The sequence below is a fragment of the Fukomys damarensis genome, unplaced genomic scaffold, assembly GCF_012274545.1.
Source record: "Fukomys damarensis isolate Sample0158 unplaced genomic scaffold, DMR_v1.0_HiC HiC_scaffold_17, whole genome shotgun sequence".
Classification (NCBI taxonomy): Eukaryota; Metazoa; Chordata; class Mammalia; order Rodentia; family Bathyergidae; genus Fukomys; species Fukomys damarensis.
Window position 1 is genome coordinate 24,873,651 of NW_022900929.1, and position 19,285 is coordinate 24,892,935.

The 19,285-nt window shown below is 50.4% G+C and overlaps 2 protein-coding genes across 3 annotated transcripts in view; both read right to left on the reverse strand.

Annotated features, from left to right (window-relative positions):
- The window catches only part of Nudcd3 (NudC domain containing 3), a 92,142-nt gene extending 91,839 nt beyond the window's left edge, over positions 1-303 (reverse strand). For both annotated transcript variants that reach the window (XM_010624937.3, XM_010624936.3), the window contains exon 1: positions 24-303. In XM_010624937.3, the coding sequence (XP_010623239.1) occupies positions 24-293 (270 nt within the window). In that variant the 5' untranslated portion in view covers positions 294-303. The remainder of the gene's footprint in view (positions 1-23) is intronic.
- Positions 304-5,132: 4,829 nt separating this feature from the next.
- Positions 5,133-19,285, reverse strand: part of Npc1l1 (NPC1 like intracellular cholesterol transporter 1) — an 18,025-nt gene continuing 3,872 nt past the window's right edge. Inside the window, exons 3-19 of the mRNA XM_010624935.2 lie at positions 18,136-18,236; positions 17,706-17,878; positions 17,366-17,494; positions 16,686-16,868; positions 15,995-16,109; positions 15,740-15,867; positions 15,127-15,264; positions 14,907-14,996; positions 10,870-11,060; positions 10,584-10,708; positions 10,009-10,135; positions 9,796-9,851; positions 8,149-8,299; positions 7,667-7,898; positions 7,403-7,516; positions 7,162-7,324; positions 5,133-5,648 (exon numbers count right to left, since the gene is read on the reverse strand). Coding sequence (XP_010623237.1) covers positions 5,614-5,648; positions 7,162-7,324; positions 7,403-7,516; positions 7,667-7,898; positions 8,149-8,299; positions 9,796-9,851; positions 10,009-10,135; positions 10,584-10,708; positions 10,870-11,060; positions 14,907-14,996; positions 15,127-15,264; positions 15,740-15,867; positions 15,995-16,109; positions 16,686-16,868; positions 17,366-17,494; positions 17,706-17,878; positions 18,136-18,236 — 2,251 coding nt within the window. The 3' untranslated portion in view covers positions 5,133-5,613. The remainder of the gene's footprint in view (positions 5,649-7,161; positions 7,325-7,402; positions 7,517-7,666; positions 7,899-8,148; positions 8,300-9,795; positions 9,852-10,008; positions 10,136-10,583; positions 10,709-10,869; positions 11,061-14,906; positions 14,997-15,126; positions 15,265-15,739; positions 15,868-15,994; positions 16,110-16,685; positions 16,869-17,365; positions 17,495-17,705; positions 17,879-18,135; positions 18,237-19,285) is intronic.

Sequence of the window (19,285 nt, forward strand, 5' to 3'; positions counted from 1 at the left end):
CCGGGGCAGGACCCCCGCCTCACCTGCAGCACCAGGGCCTGCGCGGCGCCAGGCGGGAAGCCCATGCGGTCGGTAGGGTGGCGCAGCAAGCGGTAGAAGTCGGTCTTTCGGTAGAGGAACCCGAAGAGCACGCGCAGGAAGTCCTGGACGTTGCCCACATGCTGCAAGATGCCCAGCAGGGCCTGGTCATACAGCTCTGCAGCTCCAGGATCCATGTCGCCGCCGCTGAGGAACGCGCACTCCACAGGCACCGCCTCACACCCGCCGACTCGCCACTTCCGGCGTCCACGCATAACGGATCCCCCAGGACGTCAAGGCCTCGGAACTTCCGGTCCGCGACTGCTCCACCTCCCTTCTCCGGACTGCTTTCCCGAGATAACACTGCCCCTCGGGGCTTTCCCCTCAGCAGCCCCCAGCTAAAAGATCGGGACGTGGGAACGGAGGTGGCGCCTACGCGAGTAGTCTGGTACTGTAGCTGCTGTGCTGAGGGCACCTGGAAGCCAAATTTGAAGCGGGCGGAAGGGACATGGTGAGGGCAAAGTCACATGGTATGCGTCATGCTTACACAGTGTCTGTCCAAGTATTGTCTTGCAAAAGTTTTACCAAACATAGAGTAACCCCGACTCCGTGAGACATTTTTTAAAACATTAGAATAAAATTGTTGGGTTGGATACTAAGCAGGTTGGTGTTCCACAAAATTATAAAACTGTAGGTTATCTTTCCTAGTGGATAAAAATGAGTGGTATCTGTATTGGACTAATATAGGCAAGTTAGCATATCTTCATAGTGTATAGGTTCTAATGAATTTTAAAAGAAGTCATACTGAGGTAAATTGCCCTACATGAGTGATTCTGAAACTTCTTTTGCCTTGGAACCCATTTATAGTCTTAAAAATTGGTGAGGGTTCCATAGAACTTTTATTTCTGCTTATCAATATTTACCATATTGGAAATAAAAATTTAAAATATTTTCACGTTTTTAAACACATCATATGCTATCTACTTTTATTAAAAATAATATTTGAAGCAAAAAAGCGTAGCATAGTTTCTACATTTTTGTAAATCTTTTTTTGGTATTTGGGTTGTTTGGAGAGGGTTTTTTATTTTGTAGTTGTTGTTTTTGTCTTTTTTTTTGTTTTGGTTTTTTTTTTTTTTTGAGATAAGATCTCACTTTGTCATTCAGACTAGCCCCGAACTCGAACTCGCTGTGTAGCCCAGGCTGGCCTCAAACTCTCAGTGATCTTCCTGCCTCAGCCTCCAGAGTTCTGGGATTACAGGCATGCACCACCACACCTGGCTTGGTTTTTGGTTTTTTCAGACGGGTCTTCCTATTGTAAGAGCCTAACTGAACTAGAGTGACTCCATGTTGACCAGCAAATGACCCAGAGACTGTCGTTCCCCCCCATCCCTTATAGGATAACTAATGATTAATTGTGAATTGTTAGGTAACTGCTTAGAAGTAGCTGGGAAACTAAATAGAAACTGTAGTGAACATAGAGACCCAACATCAATCACGCCACTCCTTACTTGCCTGTAGTTGAATGTTCTAAACACCATAATCTAAATTGTAAATGGAACAATGGATAATCGATTTGCTGATCATTAGTACGTAACGGTTGAGTATATGACTGATGACCACCAGTTCAGATCAACTGATTCTTTGCCTGATTCTTTGCCTTTGTCCCCTTCCTGTAAGTTTTGAGTGTAACCCCCCCGCATAGGCCTATATAAAATGGCCTCTGTTTCTGAGCTAGCTGCCTCTCTAAGCTACTTAGCTCCGGGAGTGCCATCTGGCCAGACTAATAAAGGTCTATTTACCAACTAGCCTGGTGTGTTCCTTCCTGGGTATCTCTCGCTGTCCAACAAGCTCCTGGAGCATCGCCAAGCTTTAGGGCTCAGCATCGTGGAGGCCTTTTGGCTGTTCATGCTCCATGGAGTAAAAGTGAGACTTTAAATCTTACACTATGTAATTTAGGCTGGCCTTGTACTCACTATGTAGCCCAGGCTGGTCTCAAACTCGAGGCAATCCTCTGTGTCAGCCTACCTGAAGCAGGACTTAAAGAAAAACAAGTTCTTCCCAGCCTTGGGCAGTTCCCCAGCCTTAAGCTCACACACATACACACACACACACACACACACACACACACACACACACACACACACACTCCCTGTAGCTAGAAACCCTTGTTCTGATAATGTCATCTTATTCTCGCAAGAATTCGCAGGGCTCTGACTTCTTTCAAGACTAAGTTACAAGGCAGTTACTATTGTGGGATACATGACTGACTGCCTTTGTCACACTTCTGTAACCTCACTTGCCCACACACACGCACACCTAGCTTCACTTCACTGGAAGGACCACCACCACCCTCCCATACCATGGACCATATGTATAAAACTGGATCATTGCTCTTCCTTTATAAATTTTTTTTTTTGTACAGGGGATCAAACTGAGGACCTTGGGCTGGCAAGGCAGGTGGTGGAACCACTGAGCTAAATCCCGGGCCATTGCTCTTCCTTTAGACAAGTGTCAGTTGAGCCAGTGTTCACCTAAAACCTGAACTAAATCCTCCTGATTTCCCATTGGTTTCTCCCGTCTCTTTTATCCCACAACATACCAAGTGCTGGGGTTGTAGGTGTGCACCACCACACCCAGCCTGCAAATCCCTTTAATGTCCAGCTTGATAGATGACAGTAAGATCCTCACACCTTCTGCACTGACCCCATTGCAGTATGTTACTCTAATTGAAGAATATGAACATTCCAACCTCACACAGATAGTTGGGGATGAAAGTGTTTCAAAATGAAACTGGCAAAATTATTGTACAAATGGAAAGCAGTGAAGAGTTCAAAGCTCAGTGCATACTAGTGGAGTTTGTGCCTAATATAAAATGAATGAGGCCCCTAGAATTTGTATATTGGAGCTATCACCCCCATTTTGACTGTATTTGGAGATGGGACCATTAAAAGGTAATTAAAGGTAAATGGGTCATAAGAATAGAGCCCTACCCTTGAAGAGTGAAGAAGAGCTGTGTGTGGTGTTACCTGTAATCCCCACATGAATGAAGTGAGGCCAGAGGATCAGGAGTTTGAAGTCCCAGAGGGGGGAGGAGGAAGAGAGCCCAGAGACCTCACTGTGTGTACAGAGAAGAAAGGTGGCATGAGAACACAGTGAGATTGCTACATGCCAGATAGCAATCCTGACAGCCCCCTGATGCTGGACTTCTGGCCTCTAGAGCTGGGAGCGAATGCACTCTGTAAAGCCACTTCTCTCTGCTGCTTTGTGCAACAGTCCTAGCAGACTAGTGCCACAGCCCTGAGTCCTGCTAAGACACCACAGTAATACCCACCATTGCTTTTGCACCATTACTACCAACGCCAACATAATAAAAAGGCAAATAACATCACAGTGTTGTTATATTTGCCTGGCAGACACCCCTCCCAATGTGTACATGCTACACTGAGAACTGCCACCCTAAAGATTTGTGCATCCCTGGGTGCACCTGTTATGTGATACCTCACTATGACTTTGATTTTTTTTCTTTTTTGGAGGTTTTTGTTTTGTTTTTTGAGGGTTTGTTTTTTGGTTTTATGTTTGTTTGTTTGAGACAGGGTCTTGCTAGGCAGTACAGGTTCTCTTTGAACTCACTGGGTAAACCAGGCAATCCTCCTGTGTCAGCCTCATAAGTGCTGGGATTATAGGCGTGCACCACCATGCCTGGTTTATTATGACTTTGAAGGGACATGTGGTCATCTTGCCACATTTCACAGTTTTGAATAATTTCTCTTAACATCACAAGAGCTGAGCACAGTGGTACATGCCTGTCATCTCAGCACTAGGGAGGCTGAGGAAGTAAGATCATTGCAAGTTTTAGGCCAGCCTGGGATACACAGTGAATTTAAAGCCAGCCTGGACTATAATAGCGAAACTTTGTCTCAAAAAAGAAAACAAAAAAACACCTCCTGAGAGAGGAGTGTTGGCACAGGCCTGTAATCCCATCACCCAGGTGGCTGAGAGTGTGTAGCAAATTCCAGCCTAGCCCATTCCTACGCAATTCAGGCGAGCCTGGACTACAAAGACAGACCCTATCTCAAAAAGAAAAAGCCAGGCATGGTAGTCGTTTGCATAGCGGTTCCTCCTACCTCAGTGCAGCCCTGGACTCTCCAGCAGTTCCCCAGGTGTCCGCCACTTCACAGGCAACGCTAGGAAGGGAGAAGCTGGGCCCCCTGCACCCCAGCTGACTCCCACACTCTGCCCCCTGCAGGCGGCGACCTGCTTATCACAGGTACAACAAAGCAGGGGCTGGCCCAGGGCCTGGCCATCCTGCAGAGGGAGGGGAAATTGCACGCACGCGCGCGCGCGCACACACACACATCTTCGCAAACCACTGCTTCACACAGGTATTATCTGCATCATTTACAAAATTTACCCTAAATCCAGAGGCAGCCAGAATAAGGCACCATTTTTGCATGTGAAATGTTTATTAAGCATCATGTACTTTGCATAGACCAAGTTGCTCTAAGGTTTTTTTTTTTCTTTGATTTTATTTTTCTTTCTTGAGACAGGGTCTTGCTACACAGTTTAGGCTGGCCTTCAAATCACTGTGTAGCCCAGGCTGGCCTTGAACTCATGGTGATCCTCCTTCTACTGAGTGCTGGGATTACAGCCAAACTCCAACACACATATCCAGTAATGCCCAGAGGTTCTACACGGAGGCCCAGTTGGGTGGCTTGAGGTAAAGGGCAACCTCTGAAGTAGGAGGACCTGCCCAGCCTCCAAAACTCCCAGCCTTCAGTGGCTGGGAGCCACACAGTGGCCCTGACTTTCAGCACAGTCTTACCAGTGGCTGGAACTGGAGGCCAAACCAAATTCCATTTTCCATATGGAGTGAACCACTGAGGTCCTTCCCTCCAGAGAGAACCCTGGGTGGTGGATCTGTAGGGACCCTTTGCCTCTCCCTGGTCTCCTGCAGCCCAGGGTGAGGCCACTCTTGTTGAGGACACAGCTGAATGACAGCGAATAGAGACTGTTGTTGTTATTGCTGCTGTTGTTGAGACAAGGTCTCCTGTGATCTGGAGTGGCCTTGAACTCATGGTGGTGATCCTCCTGCCTCAGCCTCTTTAGTGCTGGGATTATAGGGATGCACCACCATGTCTGGTTCAAGAATGGAGGCTTTTTTGACAGGAGACTTGACAGAAGGAAGAAGTGGGTGAGAGGCAGGCATCTGTGAGAAAGTCCAAGCCCAGGGTCAACATTGAGTTTGCCTACACAAGGGCTCCAAGACATGGGTCCAGAAGGATAAGACCATCTCAGCTGGCCAAGGCCTGAAGGACACAAAGGAGCCACCATGGTGCTGCTGGACAGCTCATGGCCCGAGTGACAGCTGCCTTCCTGGAGCAGTGTCTCCCAAGCGCTGAGGAGGGGTAGGCAGTCAGAGCTGCAGGGCAGGTGCTCCCACCCACTCATGGGCAAAGCGCTGATGTAGGCCACAGTTGCCACAGCAGGGCCATTGAAGCCATGGTTGATGTAGGGGTAGGCAGTGGGGGCACTGGGAGGCAGGGGCTGCTTGGGGCAGGAGGTCTTTGGGGCTGTTGCCACTCCCTGAAGTCACTCTTACTCCAGCACCAAGGCAGGGTTGACATCGGGCCCTGCAAAGGGACAGGAAGGAAGCCCGAAGTCAGAGGTTGCACAGGGGTGCAGCACAGAGCAGGCAGAGCCGCAGCCTCATCTGCACCTCCCGCAGTAACGGCACCGGAAGTAGACTCTGGAAGCCCCAGACTTCTTCCGAACAACCCACACTGACACCTGCAGCCACCCTCCTCCACCTTCTTTCTTCAAACTGAACTAATACTGCCACAATGAGCTATGTCCCCAGCCCTCCCCTTTGTTTTTGGTTGTCTTTTTAAGACAAAGTCTCACTATGTAGTTCAGGTTGTCCTTATACTCATTATATAGCCCAGGCCGGCCTCAAACTCACAGCAATCCTCTTGCCTCAGCCTCCCAAGTGCTGGGATTATAGGTCAGTGTCACCATACCCAGCTTTTTTTTTTTAATTTTGAGACAAGTTATCACTAAATTGCTTAATTCTCAGGCTCAGGTTGAACTTGCAATTCTCCAGCCTCATCCTCCCAGAATGCCAGGATAACAGGTGTGCACCACCTCGCCTGCCTGCTGGCACAAGTTAAAGTGGAAGGTATCAACAACTGGCATTAACAATAACATTGACCGGCTTTGTCAAAGGAAATATTAAGGGATGAGGTCAAAGATTCGGCCACAAGCTTACTCACTACAGCCCTGGCAATAATAATGGAAAGTTGGGCAGGGGATTTAGCTTGGTGTTTCCACTGCCTGCCTCCCAAGTGCAAGGTCCCAAGTTTGATCCCCAGTACTACTATTACTACTACTACTACTACTACTAATAATAATAATAATAATAATAATGAAAAGTCAGAAATAGTCTAAAACAGGGCTGGAATTCAGTTCAGGGGCACCATGCTTGCCTTGCAAGCCCAAGGTCCTGAGTTCAATCTCTGGTACCAAAAAAAAAAGTCTAAAACAGTTGGAAGCTGTTTTATGAATAAATTGTTTATAAATAAATTATAGCAGAACCCTATGATAGGATAGTGTATTCCAACTCTAATTTGCCACTCATTAATGAGTCATAAAATCACTTTGGTAGGCTAACACCAGCATTTTTTTAGTTAACAATAGACTAGAACCAAGGATATTAGCATGCTTCATGAGAAGTAAGAACTAGTATCAATCATATTTTGTGAAACATTTTGTCTCAGATATGTATATCTCAGGCATGGTGGCACACACCTGTGATCCCAGCACTCAGGAGGCTGAGGCAGAAGGATTGCCACAAGCTGGAGGCAGTCTGGGCTACATAGTGAGCTTAAGGTCAGTCTGAACTACAAAGCAAAACCCTGTCTTTAAAAAAGTCTAACAGCAGCACAGTGGCCTCTGAATCAGTGTTTGAGACACAAATCTGCTGACACAAGTGTTCACAACACGTGAAGTGAATGAAGAAGAGAAGCTTTCCCAGATAGGAAGTGTGGACAGGCCTTGGCAGTGTGAGTTCACGGCCCTGACTTTCCCAGGGACCACGTGCTGCTGCAGCTGTCCCTGAGCAGCCTGGCAGGAGTGGCCGGCACTCACCCAGGTAGCTAAGGATGACAGGCAGGAAGACCAGGCTGTGTACCAGGCCCACCACGGTGATCAGGAAGTTGAGGCGGAAGAAGAAGATCTGGATGAGCTGGGCCTGGGCCAGGCTCAGGATGAGGATACCCGGCAGGTTGGTCATGGCCACCCCAGCGAATACCTGGGGGGGTGACAGCCAGGCGTCAGGTGGGCACAGGGTATCATGGTGGGCATGGGCAGCCCAGGCCCTGCCACTCACCGCACTGCCCATAGAGATGGTGGCCTCCCTGGCCCTCTCCAGCCGGCTGGGCTTGGTGCTGATGGCAAAGGAGCGAGTGATGTGGGACACAAACTCCACAGACATACCCACTGCCTGCGAGTAGAGGCCGGATTTAGGGGAGACAGAGGCAGGAGGAGACATGGGGACAATGGAGGAGCTGTCCAGATTCTGGGCAGAGCCAGGCATGGCTCAGCAGCCACCCCTCCTCCCCAGAGTCCCCTGGTGCCTGTGTCCCGCCCTTACCGCTACCAGGTTGATGAGGGACACGGCATTGTAGCTGATGTCCCACATGGCCATGAGGCCAGTGGTGTCCACGAGGATCATGATGATGACGAGCAGGTTGAGGAGGCCGGAACGGATGTCCATGCCCAGCAGGAAGTAGCAGACCAGGAAGGTGGGCAGGAAGCAGAGCGCCAGCGTGAAGACGCCCTCAGGTAGCACAGTCAGGTACTGCTGGTAGAACACGTTGGTTATCCTGCCCAGGGAGAGTTTGGTGATGCACAGGCTGAAGAGCCGTTCAGATGAACTGGATACCCCATTTCAGAAGAATACACTGAGGCTCAGTGACGAACAGTCTAGAGACAGACAGATGCCAGGCCACCACTGGAGCCTCCTGACCTGAAGCTGTCCCTGACCCCTGGAACCTCTTGGAAGCCTGCTGTCCGGACCTCCCCCACCCAGCAGTTACCTCCCACCATCCTCCGGCGCAACTCCCAGGCCCTCACGTGTAGGGAAAGACCTCGAAGGACGGATCTGTCCCCGGCACCTTCCGCAGCTCAGCTGTGATGTTGTTGGCCAGCAAGCGCGTGGCCTGGAGGGCCTCTGTGAAGTCCTGAGAGTTCTTCAGGGGCTTGTGGTAGGCCATGAACTGAGAGGCTGGGCAGCACATGGGAGAGGAGAGGTCGAAGGTCAGAGCCTGCCGGGGACACCGTCAGAGTATACCAGGGGCAGGGGCTTGGGCGTGGGATCAGGCCAAGCTCAGGGCACTGCCATCACCACTTCAGATGCCAAGCACATTTTGTGCAAGGGGCCCACATTTTTGTTTTGCCACACCCCTGAGAACTCTGTAGTCGGCCCAACTACCACAGAAACTCCAAATTCAGCAATGGCAGATGGAGCCACAAGAAAGCTCCCTGATGCTCCCAAAGCCTTCTCTACCTGGTTTCAAAATATGCAAGGGAGTGCAACGTCCTGAGTTGGTTCTCCAGTACCAAAAACAAAAAACAAAACAAAAAAACAACAAAAATATGCATGAGAAGCCAGATGTGGTGGCGCATGCCTATAATCCCAGCACTGGGGAAGCTGAGGCAGGAGGACCGCTGTGATCCAAGGCCAGCCTAGGCTACCTAAGGAGCTCAAGGCCAACTTGGACTACATAGGGAGACCCTATCTCAGAAAACTAACCAAACAAAAAAAGATGCACAGGAAAAGATGCACAGGATTATTTAAATTAGCTTCATTCATTTTTCAAATGTGCATGTTTCTACAGTATAGGACTAGAAAGGAAGACAGAAAAATGAAAACTATTCAGTTGTCAGAGCTGTGGCTTAGGACTCCTGGCAGTAAATAAGGTCTTCAGCTAGTAATTTCAAGTGATTGTTTCAGAACAAAGTGAGAGAATCCATCAAAATTTCCCCTAACTGTCTGGCCCTCAGGCCACCTCTGTGCCAGCTGCCCCAGGGTCCCCACATGAGCTGCAGCTGGCTCCCACCTGCAGGTGGCCATCTGGTTCTGTCACCTGCTGCAGAAGACTGACAATATGTCACAGTCCTACTCTCTGTCAGTCTGACTACATCTCCCTCATTACTGGTAGTGGCTGCTGGGGTTTTGCCACTCTGAGGCATCCTAACTCATTTAGGCAACAACCTGGCACTCACAGCATGGCGGTGCATGCCTGTTATCCCAGCACTCTGGGAGGCTGAGGCAGGAGGCTCACAAGTTCCAGACCAACCTAGGCTACTTAGCAGTGTAGCAAGATCCTGTCTAAAAATACAGATTTTAAAAACGACTGGAGTGTAGCTCAGTGCAAAGGCCCTGGATTCAATCCCCAGGATCACAAGAACAACAAAAATACTACGCATGCATGAAAAAGTGCTTAGCCCAGGGCTGGAGTGATGTATGGTCCTGAGTATGTCATCAACTGCCGAGGGTGCCACTGATGTCACTCTGACTGTGGACTGAGGGGAGAAGGGGTACAGTCTGAAGATGTGGGTTGGGAAGCCAGGCCTTTGCTGACCAGGCCAGCACCACTGGAAGCTCCCTCAGAGGGCAGAGAGGAGAAGATGCAAGGTGGGGAGAGGCTGCTCCCTGGAGCTCCTGGTGACATCTGGAGCTACAACCTGGGTTCTTCCCCCAAGCAAAGCCTTGCTTACCTATAACCTGTCCATCTGCGCTCAAGTTCACAGAGGTGCTGTACGCCGCCATGCCACTGCAAGGGGGCAGAGCACGAATTAGTGAGGTGAGTCCTCCTCCCAGTTCCCCCCACCACACTCCAGAGAGGCCCCTCCTGCCCCACACCCCTCTGTGGATGCCTCTCCCTGGTCCACACATCCACGCTCCCTGGAGGACGCCCCTCTTGCTCCTACCCCTTGGGACAGTTGATATTGGGCAGGTCAGTCAGGAACCAGGGAAGGTACTTGTGGAACTCCTCCACTGTGGGCCGCAAAGGGCCGGTCGTGAAGCTCATGCAGTTCTTTAAGCATAGAAAGGCATCTGCAGAGAGAGGTGGGCTCTGGGCGGCAGCCCCCACAGTGGCAGCTCCTATTCTGAGCCCCTTCTCCTCTGCCCCTATTCAAGGGAATTTGCACCTCCTGGGAATTTGCACCCTGCGTCTCTGACTAGGGGAGCCGAAATACTGGTGTGGACAGCCAGAAGGCAGGTTTGGAGCAGGAAACCCCGGCTCGCCCCCTACCTCACAGTAGCTCCCACTCCAGCTAGGCACCAACCTTAGTGCATGTGCCCCAAAATCCCGGGTACCACGCACCAGGGAGTGCAAGAGTATGGATGCCCAGGTTCCCACCCTGAGGCCCAGCTGTGCCCCTGCCCCCACTGTACCCTGCATGGGGGGGAGGTTGAGAGAGCCTCGTCTGCCCTTTCCTCTCTCTTGCCTCAGTTTCCCTAAGCTGCAAGGGCCAAGGAGTCCCCAAGGCCCCATGCTTACTCTCCGTTGAGGGACAGAACTCGTCCTTATGGGGACCCAAGGTATATATGCGGCAGCAGGTGGATGGGGTCAGCCAGTCGATGAAGTCGTCCACCCAGGAGGAAGCAGGGATGGCCAGGTACGACCTGGGGCCGGCAGGGGAGGTGAGGGCCAGGGCTATGGACAGCACAGGATCTTGACCCAGGGGCTTAACCCAGGCAGGGGCAGAGGCAGCAGGAAGATGGGCAGGTGGGAGTGCAGGACATAGATAGGGTGCAGGCTGGGGGCCAAGGGACGAGGCTCTTACTGGTCCGGGAACTCAGTGGCATACTGGATCTTCTGGGTCAAAGAGAAGGGGTCGCAGCCTGCGCTGGAGCAGATAGCATTCATACCAGCCTCGCTGGAGAAGTTGTAGCCTGAGGTGGTGACAAAGTACACAGGGGGCCCCACCTCAAAGTATCGGTTCACAAAAAGGAAGTAGTCGAGCAGGTAAGAGTCCTGGGAAGGAGGAGAACCAAGGAGTCTCAGGAGGCCACATACCGCCCCCGAAGCTGGTGCCAGCTCATATTCAGATATTGATTCTAGGGCTCTGGATTTCACTCAGTGGCACTGCACCTGCCTCACAAGTGCAAAGTCCTGAGTTTGATCCCCAGTACTGCAAAAACGACACTGATTCTGTCAAAACAAAGCAACCTTTCGATCCCCGGTACCAAAAAAAAAAAAAAAAAAAAAAAAAAAAAAAAAAAAAAAAAAGGCAACCTAAAGAGTCAATGTAATACCAATACCATTTTCTTAAAAAATAGAAAACTTTGCCCTACAGTTCATAAGGATCTGGGTGTAGTGGTGCATGCTTATAATCCCAGCTACTCGGGATGCTGAGCAGTCTGTCTGGGCAGCTTAGTGAAATTTTATATCAAAAATTTAAAACAGGGTGCTGGGGTGTGGCTTAGTGGTGGAATGCTTACCTAGCATACACAGGCCTCTGGGTACAATCTTCAGTACCACAAAGGGAAAAAATTCATATAGAGTTTCAAGGGAATCCAAACAGCCAAACTAAGCTGGATGTCACAAGCCTATAATCTGAGCATGAAGAAGGCTGAGGCAGGAAGATCACAAGTCAAAGCCAACCCAGGGTACATAGCGAGTTCAAGCCTAGCCTGGGCTACATAGTGAGACCCTGTCTCAAAAATAAAAATCTTGGGCCAGGATTTAGCTCAGTGGTTCCACCACCTGCCTCGCAAGTGCAAGGTCCCGAGTTCGATCTCCAGTACCAATAAATAAATAAATAAATAAATAAATAAATAAATAAATAAATAAATAAATAAATAAATATCTTGACAAAACAAAGCTGGAAAACTCACATTATCTGATTTGAAAACTTGTCATAAAATTACTATAGTAATCAAAACAGTGTGGTATGAACAGAAGGACATGTAGATCAATGGAACAGAAATATAGAAATCAGAAATAAATACATATATGGTCAAAGTATTTTTTAATGAAAGAGTGTTCAAACTATTCAATGGGAGAAAGATAGACTTTTCACCAAATGGTGCTGGAAAAACTAGATGTCTACACGCAAAGGAATTATGTTTGGGCCCTCACTACACATCACACACAAAAGTTAACTGGAAAAGGAAGGAACAAGAAAAAAAAGTGAAAATGAAGGAAAAAATAGAAACAAATCTTTTGAACATAGGGAGGGGAGGGGTGTAAGGTGAGGGGGGATGGGATAAAATAGAATTTATATTTAAAAAGTTAACTGGAAATGAACCAATACTTTAAATCAAGACCCAATGATTCACCAGGCATGGGGGCACACGTCTGTAATCCCAGCACTCAGGAGGCTGAGGCAGAAGGATCTCTGTGAGTTTGAGACCAGACTGGGCTACATAGTGAGATCCAGGTCAGTCTCAACTACATAGTGAGACCCTGTCTCAAACAAACAAACAAACAAACAAACAAACAAACAAAAAGATCCAACAATTCTTAGAAGCTATAAAATATAGAAGGGATTTAGCTCAGTGGTGCTGCCACCTGCCTCAAAAGCACAAGGTCCTGAGTTCGATCCCTGGTACAAAAAAGGGGGGATTGGGGCCAGGGACTTAGCTCAGTGGTTCCGCTGTTTGCCTCTCAAACACAAGGACCCAAGTTTGATCCCCGGTACACCCCCCCAAAAAAAAGCTATAAAACTCTTAGAAGAAATGGAAATTTCATGACACTGGTTTTGGTAATTATTTCTTGGACATGACACCAAAGACACAGTCAACAAAAGAAGAACATAGGACTGCATAAATTCTCTTAAATCTGTGCATATATAACACTATCAGTAGAATAATAAGGCAACTGTCATGGTTTAGATTTTAAAATGTCACTCAAAAGTCCTCTGTTCAGGGCAGGGCTCTCAGAAGGTGAGTTCATAGCAGCTGTGCTGTTAGGAAGTAGGGCCTGGTCTGAATAGGTGGATCACTGGGGGTGCATTCCTGTCCCTGGTCCCTTCTCTCCCTGCTTCCTGGCCACCATGACATGAGCAGGTTTCCTCTTCCTGGCTCTCCTACCATGCCTTGGAGCCAGCAGAGCAGGGACTGAATTTCCTGAAACTGAGCCAAAATATTCCTCTTCTCCTTTTATTTTTTTAAAATTTTTTTATTTATTTTTTTGGGGGGTACTGGGGATTGAACTCGGGTCCTTACACTTGCAAGGCAGGACACCGAACCGCTGAGCTAAATCCCTGGCCCTATCTTCTCCTTTAAATTGTGCATTTTGGGGGATTGTGCCCAGCAATGGGAAAACTGAATAATATAGCAACCCACAGAATGGGAGAAACAGGCAGATTTGCAAACCTGATATCCATGACCCATACACATGACATGCACAAGCTCTACACTGAACAGCCCTGAATCCCACACCCGCTGGAGCTGATGTACACACACACACACACACACACACACACACACACACACACACTAAAATGGGAAAAGGAGTTAAATAAACATTTTCCCATACAAGAGACATGAATGGCAAATAAGTACATGAAAGGATGTGCAGTAAGATACAAAATCAACGTACAAAAGTAAATAGCTAAGCTGTGGAAACAGCCTCAATGCCACCAGCAGATGAACAGACAAGGAGAAGTGGAGTGTACACAAAACAGGATGCTAAGCAGTTATAAAGAAAAGTGAAATCATGTCGCTTGCCAGAAATGGACAGAACTGAAGAGCTATCATCTTATGCAAAATAAGCCAGACTCAGAAAGCTAAATATCAAATGGGCTCTCTTGCTGGGCCTGGTGGCACCTGCCTGTAGTTCCAGCACTCAAGAGGCTGAGGCAGGAGGATCGCCATGAGTTCGAGGCCAGCCTGAGCCTTACAGTGAGACTCTGGCTCAAAAAAAAAAAAAAAAAAAAATCAAATGGTCTCTCTTAGATGAAAAAACAAACAAATAAATAAAGAAATATAAGAGATGACAGGAAACTGGAAGGTAGAATTTTAGAGAGGAGGAAGTGAGTTTAGGGGGAAGTGGGTAATGGAAATTAAAATAATCAAAATATGCTATATGTATGTACTGAAATGAATCTCATTACTTTGCATCACTAATATGTACCAATATCAACTATTAGGGAAATTCTTTTTTTTTTTTTTTTTTTTTTTGAGACGGGGTCTCACTATGTAGTTCAGGCTGGCCTTGAACTCACTATGTAGCCCAGGCTGGCCTCAAACTAGCATTGATCCTCCTGCCTCAGCCTCCCTCCTGAGTGCTGGGATTACAAGCATGCACCACCACTCTTGGCGTATTAGGGAAATTCCCATCAAAACCAGAGCAAGGGCTGAGGATTTAGCTCAGTGGATACACTGCCTGCCTTACAAGTGCAAGGTCCCAAGTTCCATCCTCAGTACCAAAAACAAACAGACAAACAAACAAACAAACAAAAAACCCACAGCGAAATAGCTCCCATTTCACACCCATTACAGGATGACCATCATCAAAAGTCTCAGCGTAGGCTGGGGTGTGATGCACTGGTAGAGAAGACACCAAGCCACTTCAGACCCTGTGTTCGAGCCCCAGCACCATATAGAAATAGAAACAACCATTGGTGGGGATTTGCACACAGGGCAGGCACTCAGTGAGTTAGTTGGCAGATACCCATGTGGCTGCCTCGCACCCCCGGCCTTCCTGACGCCCCTCCTGCTGTGGCCTGAGGCTGGCATGAAGCTGTCACGCTTTGCAGACACGATGTCCTCCTCTCTCCTGGTGCACCAGGGGCGGCCATCGAGGTGATGAGTGATGCTCCAGGGCTGCCAGGCCTCGGGGACCAGGGGCCAGGAAGATAGATAGCAGGCTCACCTTGGGCAGTGCCAACTGCTGGTCCAGCCCCACGACGAGGTGACTCATGCAATAGAGGCTGAATCCAAACAGGGCCAGGAACAGCAGCAGCTGGGGTGGGAACTGCATGTAAGACTCACCTGCAACAGCCCCATCAGCCCCAGAGCTTGAACCAAGCTGGGGCCCCACAAGCAGCACCCCCCACCCTGCTCTGCCGGCCTGCCTCAGAGTGCCCACTCACCACAACTGGGCGGGTGAAGCCATGCAGCAGAAAGGGGGTGTATTTCTTGCGGAAGAAGCTGAGCAGGAGACCCTCCTTCGGGTCGGGTGGGGGCAGCTTCCGGGGAGCAAGGCAGCAGAAGATGTCGGGGCGGAGGGCCTGTAGGGGGCAGCTACTCAGTGGGACCCAGGCCAGACCCCGTGCCTGCCTCACCCTGGGCAGTGCCACCATCATCACATCCTGGGGACAAAGAGCTGTATCCTTTTGTTTTGTTTTGAGACAGGGTCTCACTATGTAGAGACTGGCCTGAAACTCACTATGTAGCCCAGGCTGGTCTGGAACTCACAGCGATCCTCCTGCCTCAGCCTCCCCAGTACTGGGATTACAGGCGTGTGCCACCACGCCCAGCTTCCTTTTGTTTTGTTTTGTCGAGACAAAGTCTCACTACATACTCCAGGTTGACCTTGAAACTCATTATGTCACCCAGGCTGGGCTCAATCTCATGTCAATCCTCCTGCCTCAGCCTCCAGGGTACTGGGATCAGAGAAGTACGCTAGATGCCCTGCTTGCATCCCACTCTGCCACCTCTGCGACAATGGGGCCATATCTCCTGGCAGGACAGGGCCCTTGGTACCTCTTGCCTCTTGCTGTCCAGGGAGAGCAGGGCCACGAAGGCAGTTATCTGCAGCAGGAAGTTGAGGAAGACCGCCAGGCCAGAGGTCATGGCGAAGGTCCGCACTGCTGGCATGGGGGTCAGGGCTCCTGTGGAAGGAAGGGCAGTAAGGGTACCCCAGCATCACAGGCAGCATGCAGAGGGCAGGCCCTCCCTAGCCCCTGTCACCAGCCCCGCAAGACAGACCTGGGTAGGGTCAAGGGACACCTGGCTCACCCAGGAAGAAGCAGATGGTCTCTGAGAGGCTGCAGAGCAGCATGCTGGGGCCCACGCTACCCAGGGCTCGGCCGATGTGGGCCTCTCGCCCCTCCCCAGGTCTCCGTGGCATCCTCTGTGTGGGAGCGGCAGACGGAGGGCCCAGGATCAGCCAAGGACGCTGTCCCTGGGACTGACCCTCCTGATCCACAGTCACCTCCTGCTTTCAAGGTGGGCTTGGACACCTGCATGAGCTCCAAGTATCCCAGGAGCCCTAAATGCTCGCCAGCAAGGAGAGGCCATGTGGACTCTGATTTTGGTTTTCCGTGGAATGCCACACAACAGCATAAAGACAGGAAGTGGCTCTAATGTTTTAACCCAGCAGAGGTTGTGTGGGTCTAACAGAGAGTTCCAGATAGCACACAGGCTGGGCATAGTGGTACATGTCTACAATCCCAGCACTCGGGAGGCCGAAGCAGGAGGATCACTAAGAGTTCAAATCCAATCTGAACTACTTAGAGAGACCCTGCCTCAAAAATACAAAAGAAAAAAATCACAAACACAGGATAACTGTGTCAACATGCTATTTTCTAGAGGTGCAGTTCTGAGGGTTGGTGCAAGGAAGAGCAGGCTGATACCTGGGAAATTGACGTGAGACTGTGAATCGGGAATGCTGAGGGCACAGATGGGGGCAGGGAATACTCCTTCTCACCTGGTACTCGAGGACAAAGATGAAGATGTTGTCGGCACCCACCGCCAGCACCAGGAAGGGCACTACTTGGAGGATGATCAGGGAGGAGGGGATGTCCAGGTAGGAGTAGAAGCCCATGGCAGCCACAACTGATCCCATCACCACGGCCACCCCTCCCAGGCCCAGCGTGGCCTTGGACTCCACCTGCAATGTAGGCAGTGGGCTTACCTCCTGGTCTCCTGGGCGCCTGCCGCCCCAGATCAACTGCCACCCAGGCTGGCCAGGAAGCAGGCAGTGGGCAGTGGGCAGGAGTCCTGGGGACCTGAGGGTGCTCTCCGTCTCCCTCCCCCTCCCTCTTCCTTTCTCCTCCACTACTCCTCTCCCTCTTCCACTGCAGCAAGGAATTTGTGTCTGCATTAAGCCCCTCTACAGAGCCACCAGCAGCTCCATGCTCTTGAAGCTACAGGTCCACGCTGTGTGTATAATCAGAGGACATTTTAAATGTCAGCTGTGTGTGTGGACACAAGAGGCTACGTTAGGGAGCAGAAATAAAACTCTTTTCAACACAGAACACTTCCAAGAAATAGCACCCTTTTAGGGGAGTCTCTTCGAATGTGCTCTCCTTGCTGTGTTGAGGGATCCTGGTTGGGAAGGTTTTGGAAGACGTGCTAAGATCCAGGGACCGGGGTGCCCGCTCTCACCGGCACGAGGTCACATCTAGAGTAGCTGCCAAGGGCCAGGGAGATGTACAAGAAGATGACAATGTAGCTGACGGCAAAGACAGGCAGGTCTTTGAGTGTCGTACGGTTGATCTCATCCTCCAGAGAGCGCTGCGAATGCACAGACCAGCCTAGTGACCACGCAGGAGTCTCAGGGCAGGGTGGCCAGCTGTGGACCCTGGTGAGGGTCTGGGAATGCCCATCACAAGCAGCCCATCTCGGTAGGCATTCATCACCCTGGGCCACCCAGGACAGGGACACTGGAACCCACCCAAGACCACTAAGTAGACCACCAGAGAGCCTGGGACCCTGCAGCCCCTACCTCAGCCATGAAGGCGACCTGGAACATGCCATTCATCCTCTTCTGGAAGGCTGCCAGCTCCTGCACGAAGGCCTCTTCCCAGAGCCTGGCTTGAGCCATCCGGGGATCACCCGCGGGGTAGTTGTTGAGGGAGAAGGTCATGATGAGGGCCTCTGCCTCCGAGTAGTCCTTCCCTGAGATGAGAAGTGCTCAGCCTCCTCCAGCTGTGCCCCTGCCTCCCACCCCACCTCTCCACTCCTGCTTGCCCTGCTCCCTCATGCTAATCACGGATTTACTCCCACACACCGCTTCCCTCTCTTAGCCAAAGGCAAAACCTTTGGGCCCAGGCACAAAAGCGGATGAGAAGCCCAGTGGTGACTGGAAGGAGTCAGGATGGGGCATCCGCAGCCCTCAGCCAGGCTGTACATCTGTCCTTGGCCACCCTGCTTACCTTTGTATCCACCCACAGCAAGGAAAGGGAAAACAGGAGCACCGTAGTCAGCCATGCAGCTCAGGCCCAGGGCAGTACCATCTTTGAAGGTGAGGGGGGCACTGGAGAGAGACCACAAAGGAAGAGGCCTTTCCCGGCCCTGTCTCATTTGTGGGGCCTGCCCCATCCCAGGCCCACCTTGGAGGAGGGGGTGTGCCTTCAGATTGGCAGGCCCAGTGGCTCCTAATGGCCCTCTTCCAACTACACCCTCTGTAGTCCCCAATGTCCTGAGTGGGGAGCCACTCTGAACACTTCCTCCATACCAGGCAGGGGCTACCCGTATCCCCTCACACAGCCAGACCTGCCAGGCCTGCCCTTATTTGCTTCCCAGAGAGGCATCGCTAAGGTCCCAGGGTCCGGATTTGAGCTGTAATCTTCTGCCCTGGTTTTGCCTGCTCTTCAGCCTCCTCCATCTACCCAGAGCCCCGCACCCTCTGAGACAGAAAGGAAGCACCTGACAATCCCCTTTCCCCTGTGATTCAGGAGAGCCAGCCTACAGCTGTCACACCTGGTACCCTCCCCGCTCTTCGCTCCCCTCAGTCCCCGAGGAAGGTTGGGGACAGTCTGTCCTTCTGAGTTGCTTCATGGCTGCTCTCCAGGCCACCCTGATGGGGGTTCACTTCCCAGGATCCTGCTGCCACTGCACTATCACCTCTGTGAAGAAGGGGAGGGAACACCACCCCCAAGGTGCCAGAAATTAGGCAGGGTTAGGGGCCCCTTGTAAACATCCCTGGCCCTCAGTAAGTTGTGATTAGCACAGCTCATCCTCCTGGAGATTGTGGGGTGTCAGGCGCACCATTTGTGTGGAGACACCACAGAAGCTCTCCCTGATCACAGCTGGGCTTGAATTTGAACAAAGCTGTAGAACTGAATTTGAACCAATTAGCAGGCTCCAATAGGAAAGTTTAGGTTTAGATCAATTTAGGCCAATTGTTGACTGGCTCAAATTTGGACCAATCAGTCTTGAATTTGGGCCAATCAGTGGGCTTGGATTTGAACCAATCACAGGCTTTCAGCAGCTATCAGTGACATTGTCCTCACTCTTCTTGGGTTGGCTTTGGAGGTTTCTCGCTGGTGCCTTTTTTTTTTTTTTTTTTTTTTTTTTTTTTTT